The sequence below is a fragment of the Leptinotarsa decemlineata genome, unplaced genomic scaffold (genome assembly GCF_025532065.1).
Source record: "Leptinotarsa decemlineata unplaced genomic scaffold, Ldec_3_MD MMD2_tig00026347_RagTag_RagTag, whole genome shotgun sequence".
NCBI classification, from domain to species: domain Eukaryota; kingdom Metazoa; phylum Arthropoda; class Insecta; order Coleoptera; family Chrysomelidae; genus Leptinotarsa; species Leptinotarsa decemlineata.
The window spans coordinates 4487283-4497202 of NW_027412698.1; the positions used below are offsets into that span (position 1 = coordinate 4487283).

The 9920-nt window shown below is 36.9% G+C and overlaps 1 protein-coding gene across 1 annotated transcript; it reads right to left on the bottom strand.

Moving 5' to 3' along the window:
* Positions 1-1163: 1163 nt before the first annotated feature.
* On the bottom strand, positions 1164-8574 carry LOC141486236 (general transcription factor II-I repeat domain-containing protein 2B-like). Its single transcript, XM_074183968.1, has 3 exons — positions 8277-8574; positions 5966-7327; positions 1164-1183 (listed from the first exon to the last, which is right to left on the bottom strand). The coding sequence occupies exons 1-3, from the start codon at positions 8572-8574 to the stop codon at positions 1164-1166; spliced, it is 1680 nt and encodes a 559-aa protein (XP_074040069.1).
* Positions 8575-9920: the final 1346 nt, after the last annotated feature.

Here is a 9920-nt window from a genome sequence, read left to right on the forward strand (position 1 = left end):
ACTTTCTAAAAGGTTTTTTTGTCAACATCTGTGAAAGGAATGGAGCATAATTATTCCCTGGATATTTTTCACCTGATCATGTGCAGCCGTTTTTGTAGTTCATTCGTTTGCTTTTTATTAGTATAGTAAATATTTTTTCCGATGTGCGTTTTTTCAGCTAAATTTAGATTCGTGTTAAAGAATTTCTCCCATAAAATTATAATTATCAGTGATACTCCTCAACAGTTTAGCTGTGAAGAAGAATTTGAAACATTCGAATGTTGAGTTTCATGAGATTCAGATAACTGATCAACACGAAACGTGATTATTCCACACGTATTATGTACATACAAAATATGGAATGAATTCGATATTTCATAGTAGAGTAGCTTGTTAGTTTAAAAACACCACGAATCTACAGAACTTGATATTTCTTTTGAAAAAATATCTGCTATCACAATTGTGACTTAAACTTCCATATAGGTACTGTACTTTTTGTTTACGACTTCATTTTAGCATACTTTGTATTATTCCTGTTATAAATGTTGTTGAATTAACGTTATCATTATTACTTCTGCTTTGATAATTATTCATTTCAAATAATGGTGGACGAGCGGGTTTGATGTCGTCGAGTATAACTACATTTTTATCAAGACTCTTTGCTCCGATCGACTTTCCACACGAGTACTTTTATTCATAAAATTGTCCAAGTAACCTTATTTTGTTGAAAAATATTGAAAAATATCTGTCATTTCAAAGTTTTGGGGTGTGGACCATCGGGGGTAGTCCGTTCCTGACTTTGTAGCAAAACAACTGACTCCTGCATGAAAGCTCATCGAAGGAATTCATTTGTTTAGTCAATTACCAAAATTTGGATGATTTTGAATATTCACTTGAAAAGTTATCAAAGAAAAACATTTTTCATTTTGTAACTTCGAGGGCCCGTAACTTGGTTACGAAAAAGTTATATGAAGTACTGGTGATATTTTGACCCCATCTATACATTCCCGAGAGGAAAGGAGGAAGTCCAGGGACACCCTGTATATTCCGTTCCAATTTCATTGTAAACGTGATATATCTCTAAAAATTTGTTTTTCCTGGATCTCATAAATGAAAACCAATCATCTGATTTTTCGGGGTCAAGCGTTGGGGGCGGTGTAGATCCTGGACTAACATCCTCGTATTCAGGATTGATCACTTGAACCTGTGGAATAAATAGATGTGATGAGTAATAGATGTCGCGTTTGAGTAATGATAATTACCTGTTGGACTGATGTAGAAGGTCCTGCTACGACTTCCATCTCTCTCACTTTTATCGACTTGTCTTTATCCCTTTTTTCATGTTTCATCGTGTGCCTCCTTCTAGATGGCGACTTCAAGCTGGACTTTTTAGACTTCTTCGCCTTCTTCATTACCTTTTCTTCACCCTCCTTTTTTTTATTTTACGTCTCTCAATGTCCTCATCCGAACTGATCTGATTGAACTATGTGAAGATACCATATTCTTCGAATACGTTTCCTCCGTCTCTAATATATTAGTCACAACATATTGTGATGAGTTCGGAAGTGGCTCATCGAGATTCGGGCTGTAAGTCGCCAACACATTATCTAAGTTGGAAGGGTTGTCATTCATCTCCACGTAGTTTGGATTGAATTCATTTATCCCTTTGAGCCCCAAATTGAGATTTCAGAACTATTTTAATAAACATTTATTGAAAACTTCCATAATAGTGTATTACGGAACCCTCCTTTTTCTATATCACCTGGTTGGCCTGATTTCAATTGGTGACTCTGAGGAGACGGTTCCCATACTTTCTGACCAATCTAAATACCCTCTCTACAGTTCGGGAGCGGTTATACTGGAGATGATTATTGGGTAATTCGAAACGTCATAAGTGTGTAATAAAAGCTTGATTCACTTGTTCAGAATCGAGCGGTAGTTCCTGAACAAGCGAGTTTTATGGTGTTAAATTACGAACCTACAGAAACACATGTCGAGTACATTTTATTTAAAACTATAACTAAAGAACAACATAGACTTTAACACGTTCACTGCTGATTAGAGACGTATATAGGACCCCAGGAGGTTTTTTGCTAAATAAAAATGCTCTAGGCAAATACTAACATGAACTTTACATTTTTTAATAAAAAAAGCCTAAGAATGACGTCAACAGGGCCATGACGTCTTTAGACGTCGTCAGCCTCCCATGACAAAAAAGTATGCCAAGGGCTGATGACGTCTAAAGACGTCATGTGTGTATTCACTATACAAACATACCAAATAATATACATTTTGGAAAATAGTTATTGAAAAAATATTTTTCATAAAATACACATATTATATGTAAACAGAACGAGACTCAGATCCTTATTCTAATATTTCCTGAAAATGAATTTTCGATACAAACATCTTACATAGTATACCTTATACCGGGTGATTCAGAGCTTTAAGGCCAGCAGATATCTCAGTTACCTGCAGAACAAAAATTGAAACAAAAATATGTATCATAGGAGAACACAAGCACTTTCATGCAGCATAGCAAAATCCACCCCCTGGTAAACAACCCCCAAGAAACCACCCCTAACTTTTGTTTTTCAAATGGCACGCCCATGTTTGTTTTGGTTCAACTTACAGTCTTTTTCATTTCTCGGTCAATGATGTATCATGGTAGGTAGAATGACATGCAGAATCATAGAAAATAAAAACACAAATGAAATATTAATGTTTAAGGTCATCTGTATTTTGATACATGATACTACAGAAAATGTTCAAAATGTTGGCCAGCACTTGCCACACATGCTTCAAGTCGCCGAATCAGCGCGCGAGTACAGGAAGCCCTAATCATTTCCGGAGTAACGGTATGACAAGCCTCTAAAATCTTTTGGGTTAAATCGTCAATATTCATTGGTTTGTTTCGAAGGCAACTCGTTTCAGATATCCCCACAGGAAAAAGTCCAGTGGCGTGAGATCTGGAGAACGTGCAGGCCATCGCACAGGTCCACTATTTCCAATCCAACGGTCTCGAAAAGTATCATTGAGGAATGTAGTAACTACATTATGGTTATGTGCAGGAGCACCATCTTGTTGCCACCACATTTGTTGTCGTTCTTCAAGTGGAATATCTTCCAGGAGGGCAGGTAAACAATTTTCCAAGAAATGTAAATATCGGTGGCCCGTCAAAGTGTCTTGGAAAAAATGGGGCCCGATGAGTCGTCCATTATGTAAACCACACCACACGTTCACACCCCACATTGTTGGGAAATTGGTTTCTCTAATCCAGTGAGGGTTGTCCTGTGACCAATAGTGCATGTTATGTCGATTAACAGTACCATTATTATGGAAGCGGGATTCGTCACTCCACAAGATTTGATTGAGGATGTTTGGATTGTCATGGACTAAAACTTGAATGTGAGCAATGAATGCCGTTCGTCTTTCGAAATCGGTAGGTCTGAGTCCTTGGTGTAAATGAATTTTGAAGGGATGATACTTGTACTGTTTGAAAATTCTTTGCACAGATGACTTACTGATCCCAATCTCTACCGCCAATGCACGAACCGAAATATGAGGATGTGCTTCGGCGTAGGCCAACACATTTATGCAATCTTCCTCAGTTCGCACGGGAGTATGATGTACTTGATCTGTTTTTCCTGGAAATGATCCCGTTCACATGGTATTTTCTACATACGAAAACGTATTACGACCTGGTTGTCGACGATCAGAAAAGCGCTGCCCATACAGCCTCTCCGCAGCACGTTTATTCTTTCGGCATTCACCAAAAATTAAAAGCATATCAACGTATTCGTTGGGAGTGAAGGTAAAAGGCATTTTGATATACAACAACAATATCACGACTGATGGCAATGTGTCATCCAGATATCAGAGGAATGAAAGGAAGCACAAAAAGTTCTAACATTTTATCGCCTCTTTTTCTGCGTAGCGTCCACTTTTTCTGGTGTCTATAATGCAGAACAATTCGATCAGTCCAGTTAATAGTACCCACTAACGTATTCAATTTTCTCGAACAATTATGATATATCGTTGGTTGAGAAATAACAAGAGCTGTCAGTTGAACGACAAACAACATGGGGTTGCCATTTGAAAAATAAAAGTTAGGGGTGGTTTCGCAGGGGTTGCTCGCGAGGGGGTGGATTTTGCTCTGCTACATGAAAGTGCTGGTGGTCTTCTATGATATACATATTTTTTTTCAATTTTTTTCTGCAGGTGACTGAGATATCTGCTGGCCTAAAAGCTCTGGGATACCCGGTATACTAAAAAAACAAAAATGCAACTCAAAATATGGTAAAATAAATATATAACAAAAATAATTTAATTATTCATATGAAATATAGAAAAACACGGTTCTAAACAAAGCGCTGGCGTTCCAGGACAAGCTGGGCAGTGGTAAACTGTCTCTTTTCTTATCTTATTTTTGTTACAAATCGTGCATCTGCTATGTGCATGTTTCTTTCCTTCTCCGGTTTGAGGATTTTTTTGTGTAATATGCGTTGCTAGCATTTGCCTTCCCTGATTATTTCGATCTTCTGTTTCAGGTAATAATTTTTCCAACAATTGTAGTCTATAATCATGTAATGAACTTCTTGGACTCACATATTTTTTATATAATAAAAAAGAATTGATCGGGCTCATGTATATTATATGTACACCCAGTTTCTTATACCATCGCATAGTCTTCCTCTCACATGGGTAGTATGCCATCATTTGATCTTTTCTATCAATTCCTCCCATGAAATTATTGTACTGTAAAACAGCTTCTGGCTTTTTCACTTCTTGTTGCCTCTTGTTGAAATAATTCACCAAATTATTGTCGAGATATAAAAGACGTCTCTTTTGTCTCTCCACTTGGCAATCATCACTCCATTTGAGTAGCGGGCAATTGTCTCGCCCTTTTTTAATCTCGCCGCCTTCACATCTTTAGGGTTACTTTTCCTATCCACTCTTATTGTCCCCGTACAATAAGTTTTTCTGGTCAGCAATTGAGAAGCCAGCTCATAGGAGTTATAATAATTATCCATATACAATGAATGTCCTACATTCAATTTTTGATCCATTAGACTCAGTACTACGTTGGCGGCATGACCTTTGCCACCAAAATCATCTAAAGTACCTATATAGACGGCAAACTTTTGAACAATGCCGTCAGGCTCGGTAAGAAGGTATAATTTGACGCCATATTTATGCCTTTTATTTTTTATGTATTGTCGGAAACTTAGCCTTCCCCTCCACAGTACCATTAATTCATCTAAAGCAGGGGTGTCCAACTTGCAATGCCTCAAGGGCCAAAACTAAAACCTTTGATGTTGTCGCGGGCCATATAATAATTTTGTAACAAGTAATAACAAAATAAAGTGAGGTATAAAAATAATTAAAACAAAAAAGAGTATTATTTCTTTTATTGCTCAACAAATACATTTTTTGATAAACGGAAAATTTATTGATAACACTTTTTAATAATGAAGACAAACATTGCAAAAGCAACGAAAAAGATGTATCAATTAGTGTGAGGACTGTGGTCGATCGGCTTCATCCACCAATGAGGAAATGTCCACCTCCAGTTCAGTTGTAGACAGTCTCATAAGATGAAGTAAGGAAAAATCGGTTAGGTTGCTTCTGTTTTTGTTTTTAATGTATTTCATGGAGGAAAAGGCACTTTCACATGTATATGTGCTTCCGAACATTGACGTCATTTTCAGTCCAAAATCTCGCAGGTTTGGGAATTTCTCCTTTGGCAGTAATTTGAAAAATTCAGGTCCCTTTTCTTGTTTGGTGATTAGGTACATGTCTGCTTGAAGATCACATAACTCAAGCTGTAAGTTGGGTGGTTGATCATCAATGGTTGCTCCAAGAGGGTTATTATAAAGTAGTACACTGCTTTTAAGACTTTCAATTTCTTCAAATCTTGTATTGAATTCATCAATAACTTGTTCAATTTGTGAAATGCAGGATGAAAACTCAATATTTTCCTCACCGTTGAATTCTTCTGCTATTTGCAGACAGCTAGGGAAGTGTGTCAGGTTGTTCTTTTCCAAAGCACGTTTAAACACGTTCAGCTTATTCCGGAATCCGTTTATCATTCCGATCAAATCTGAAACCGTCTGGTTTCTTCCTTGGAGACTCAAGTTTAACTTGTTAAGATGATTAGTCAGATCTGTTATAAATGCTAACTGTCTTAAGAATTCTGGATCCTTAAACTTCTCTTCCAGTTCAGTTGTGTCAGATGAAACGTATTTGTTGAGGAATGCAGGGATTTCCTTTCTTATGGCAAAAAATCGTTCCATGCACTTTCCTGCACTCAGCCACCTTACATGGTTGTACATTAGCAAGTCTCCATACTCAGCCTCTGTTTCCACTAAAAACTGCTTAAGTTGCCTGTGTAAAAGAGATCGATTTCCACCTCTAATCATATTTATAATCTTAATCACGGTTTGGAAAACTTGATCTTCCTTGACTGATTTTCCACATAAAGCTCCCTGATGTATAATACAATGAATTGTTGGGCAAGTGACACCATTCTCTCGAAGCAGACCCACTAATCCAATTTTTTTACCTGTCATTGATGGGGCCCCATCTGTTGCTATGGCTGAACATTTATCAAAGCCTCCAATTCTGTCAACTGTTTTCTTCACAGCCTCATAGATGTCTTTTCCTTTTGTTGTTCCATAAAGAGGACAAATATCAAATAACTCCTCTTTACTGGTAAAATCATCAAAAGTAGTGCGCACAAATATTAACAGCTGACTAATATCGGTTTGATCAGTGCTTTCATCCAAACAAAGTGAGAAATATGAACTTTTCTTAACCAGGCTAAGCATAGATTTTTCTACTTGCTCACCCATAGCAACAATCCTTCTTTGTATGGTTTGATGTGAAAGTGGCACTGATTCAAATTTCTCCGCCATTTTAGAATCACCGAAAGCTTTGGCCATTTCAACAGCACATTTTTTTATCAAATTGCCATCAGTGAAAGGTTTTTTTGCCTTTGCCAGCTCAAGCGACACGGCATAAGATGCATGCAAAGAATGCGTTTGAGAGTGTAATATTTTACTGAACATACCAGTTTGCTGTTTAAGCTTTTTCTTCAAATCTGCAACTAGGGCACGCCGACTTTCATTTGTGTACGTAGCATACTTATTTTCATGCACTGTTGTGTAATGTCTTCTCACATTATATTCTTTAGGCACTGAAACTACATTCATGCACACTAAGCACTGCAACTTTCCATTATTGTTAGCAATCAAGTAATCACTCTCCCAACTTTCTTTGTAAATTCTGTTCTCACTATCAATTTTCCGTTTTATTGGTTTTACACTCATTATTGTATAAGAGGAATCTAAACAAAGAATTAATCAAGCACTGTTCACTAGCAACGTAATAGATTAGCCGACTAGAATACGTGTCAGTCGCACGATGGTGCCTGGCGACGGATGGTAAGCAGTGGGAGGTGGGAGGTGTAGCCTGCGTGAACTGTGATGCGCAGTAATCAGTGCAGTTCTCATAGTGGTGGAGGACGATTGTGTTCGTTACACGTCCGCAAAGCGGCACGCGGTACAGTACTTGTGATGTAAAAACACTGCTAAACCATGAAATATAAATTAAAAAATCTTTTTTCACAGTGGCAGCATTTAAAGAAAATATATGCTTTTCGAAAATCTTACGTGGGCCACAACAAATAGCCTCGCGGGCCGGATGCGGCCCGCGGGCCGCCAGTTGGACAACCCTGATCTAAAGACAGCTCTTTACCTGGCTAATAAAAGATTACTCATCCTTGAATTGAAATAATCAATGAGAGGTCTAATCTTATATAACCTATCAGTAGGTTTTTCCTGACCAGGTGAAGCATTTCTTGAAAAATGCAGACATCTGAAAATTAGCATGAATCGATCTCTACTCATGTAATTTTTGAAAGCAGGTAAATTGAACAACCGATGAGTCTTACAATAGTTTTGAAGTCTATTTAACTTGATTGTGCCTGAATGAAGTAATAATCCTATGAATATTTTAAGTTCTTCCACAGTAACATCCTTCCAGGCCGTTATGCGTGATTTTTCTTTCGTTCCAGCCGAAAGAAAAACTTCTTCGGCATAAATATTGGTTTCTTCAGCAATTAGTTCAAGAAGTTCGTCAGTAACCAACAGATTGAAAAAATCTAGTGGCGTGTTTCCTAAAAATGAAACATTTCAGGAAAAAATCACCTAGCGTTCTTCGATTTTTGTGAGGAGAAATATGCATAATTTACTACACAATGCAATATATTAATACTTCACAAAATTAGAACTCACCATCAGGTTGAATCAAGGGCTCTCGTTGCTTAGAAAACGGTATAACTGTTGGAATATCTTCTACAGAGTCCCATATCACAGTAGGTAAGGGCCCCTGAGGAGGTGGTCTCAGAGCGGCAGAAATCGTGGGACATCGAGGAGGAGACGAAGGAAAAACAACTGGTGGAAAATCTAAGGCACTACTAGTAGTAGGATCATCACCGGTACAAATATCCCCCGGTTCTTCATCGTCACTGTTCTCGAACTCTGAGTCCGACTCTGCATAGTCTGGATCCTTAATATCGTCATCCGAATCCATCAAATACTGTAATAACTGTTCTTCAGTCAACGGATATCTATCACGTACCGAATTCACTTTTTGCTCATTTTTTGTTTTTTCATATCCGAAGGGCCTGGGCGACTTTCGTTCATGGTGAACTCGAACTGAGACAATGTTTCTTATACAGGGTATTCCATATCCGATGGTCTATTATAAGTATCTAGAAAACAAAAAAAGATGAGAGGTTCAAATTTTGGTTACCGATGTAGATGGCTGTGGTCTATCGTTTGAAAATATTTTCATCTCCGCATTGTTGCCACATCTACATGTAACAGACATCAACTTGGAAATAGAACACCCTATATATTATATCTATTTTGAATTCTGCATCGAATTCCAAATAAGTTTTGTGAACCATGTTCTATACCTATCTCTCACCGTTTTTAAAATATTAATTATTTTGTAATTTTTTTTGGCCAAACCATGGTTATTTCATTATTTAATATCGCATGAATTAACTGATAGACCGAACTCTAATTTCGGTTTTTATTTCAGAACAAAACTCAAATCTTATTTTATACAGAGTGTCTGAAAAATACGTCTCAATTTGTATCTTTAATAAACGACCATAACTAATTATTTTCAAATGGAACACCTCATATATTATATTATTCAATTTTCGAATTCAACCAACCAATGTGAACAACTTTGATCAAGTATGTCCTATACCTATCTCTAACCCTTTATGAGATATGAATTATTTAAAAAAAATTGCTCCTATACAAGCATGCAAGCATATAATTTCCAATAAAATTAAAAATCAAGTGCATCAAATGACAAACAATAAAAGCTGGATTTTTTGGAGGTTTGATTTTCTGGTGGTTACATTTGATACTGAATTATCCCTCCCTAATGCTTGTCATTCACCTAAAAACTTCGATAGATCGACGTCATAACCCTTTATGAGATATGAATTATTTTATAATTTTTTTGCGTCTTTACAAATATAACATTTCAAATACAAAATTCGGTAAAATTGTATTATTGAACACATCAAATGATAAATAATAACTTCATATTAGTTCAGAAAGGTTTAATGGAATACATCAATGGACCTTCATAGTGGGTGTAAGACAAACATTACTATTTCGACAGAACGAACACTGTTCAAAATTAAATTGACAACCAATTGAATTGACAACCAAAATAATTCTAAAAACCAAGAGATGGTATTGTGAAACTAGCTTCGCAATTATTTGATATTTGATACTGACATGACAAAAATTCAGTAGCTCAGGTGCTTGAAATGCTGGCCATTCACTTGTAAACATTGATGGATCGATGTTAAAACGTGATCAGTCGTGGCTCTGCGGATTTCCGACGGG

Bases quoted from the DNA above. Each gene is read 5' to 3' on its own strand.
- LOC141486236 (XM_074183968.1), bottom strand. From the start codon at position 8,574: ATGGATTCGGATGACGATATTAAGGATCCAGACTATGCAGAGTCGGAC. The intron at 7,328-8,276 runs GTGAGTTCTAAT...TTCTTTGTTTAG, and splicing joins GCCCTTGATTCAACCTGATG to ATTCCTCTTATACAATAATG. The intron at 1,184-5,965 runs GTGAGGAAAATA...TTTATTCCACAG, and splicing joins AATAGCAGAAGAATTCAACG to GTTCAAGTGATCAATCCTGA.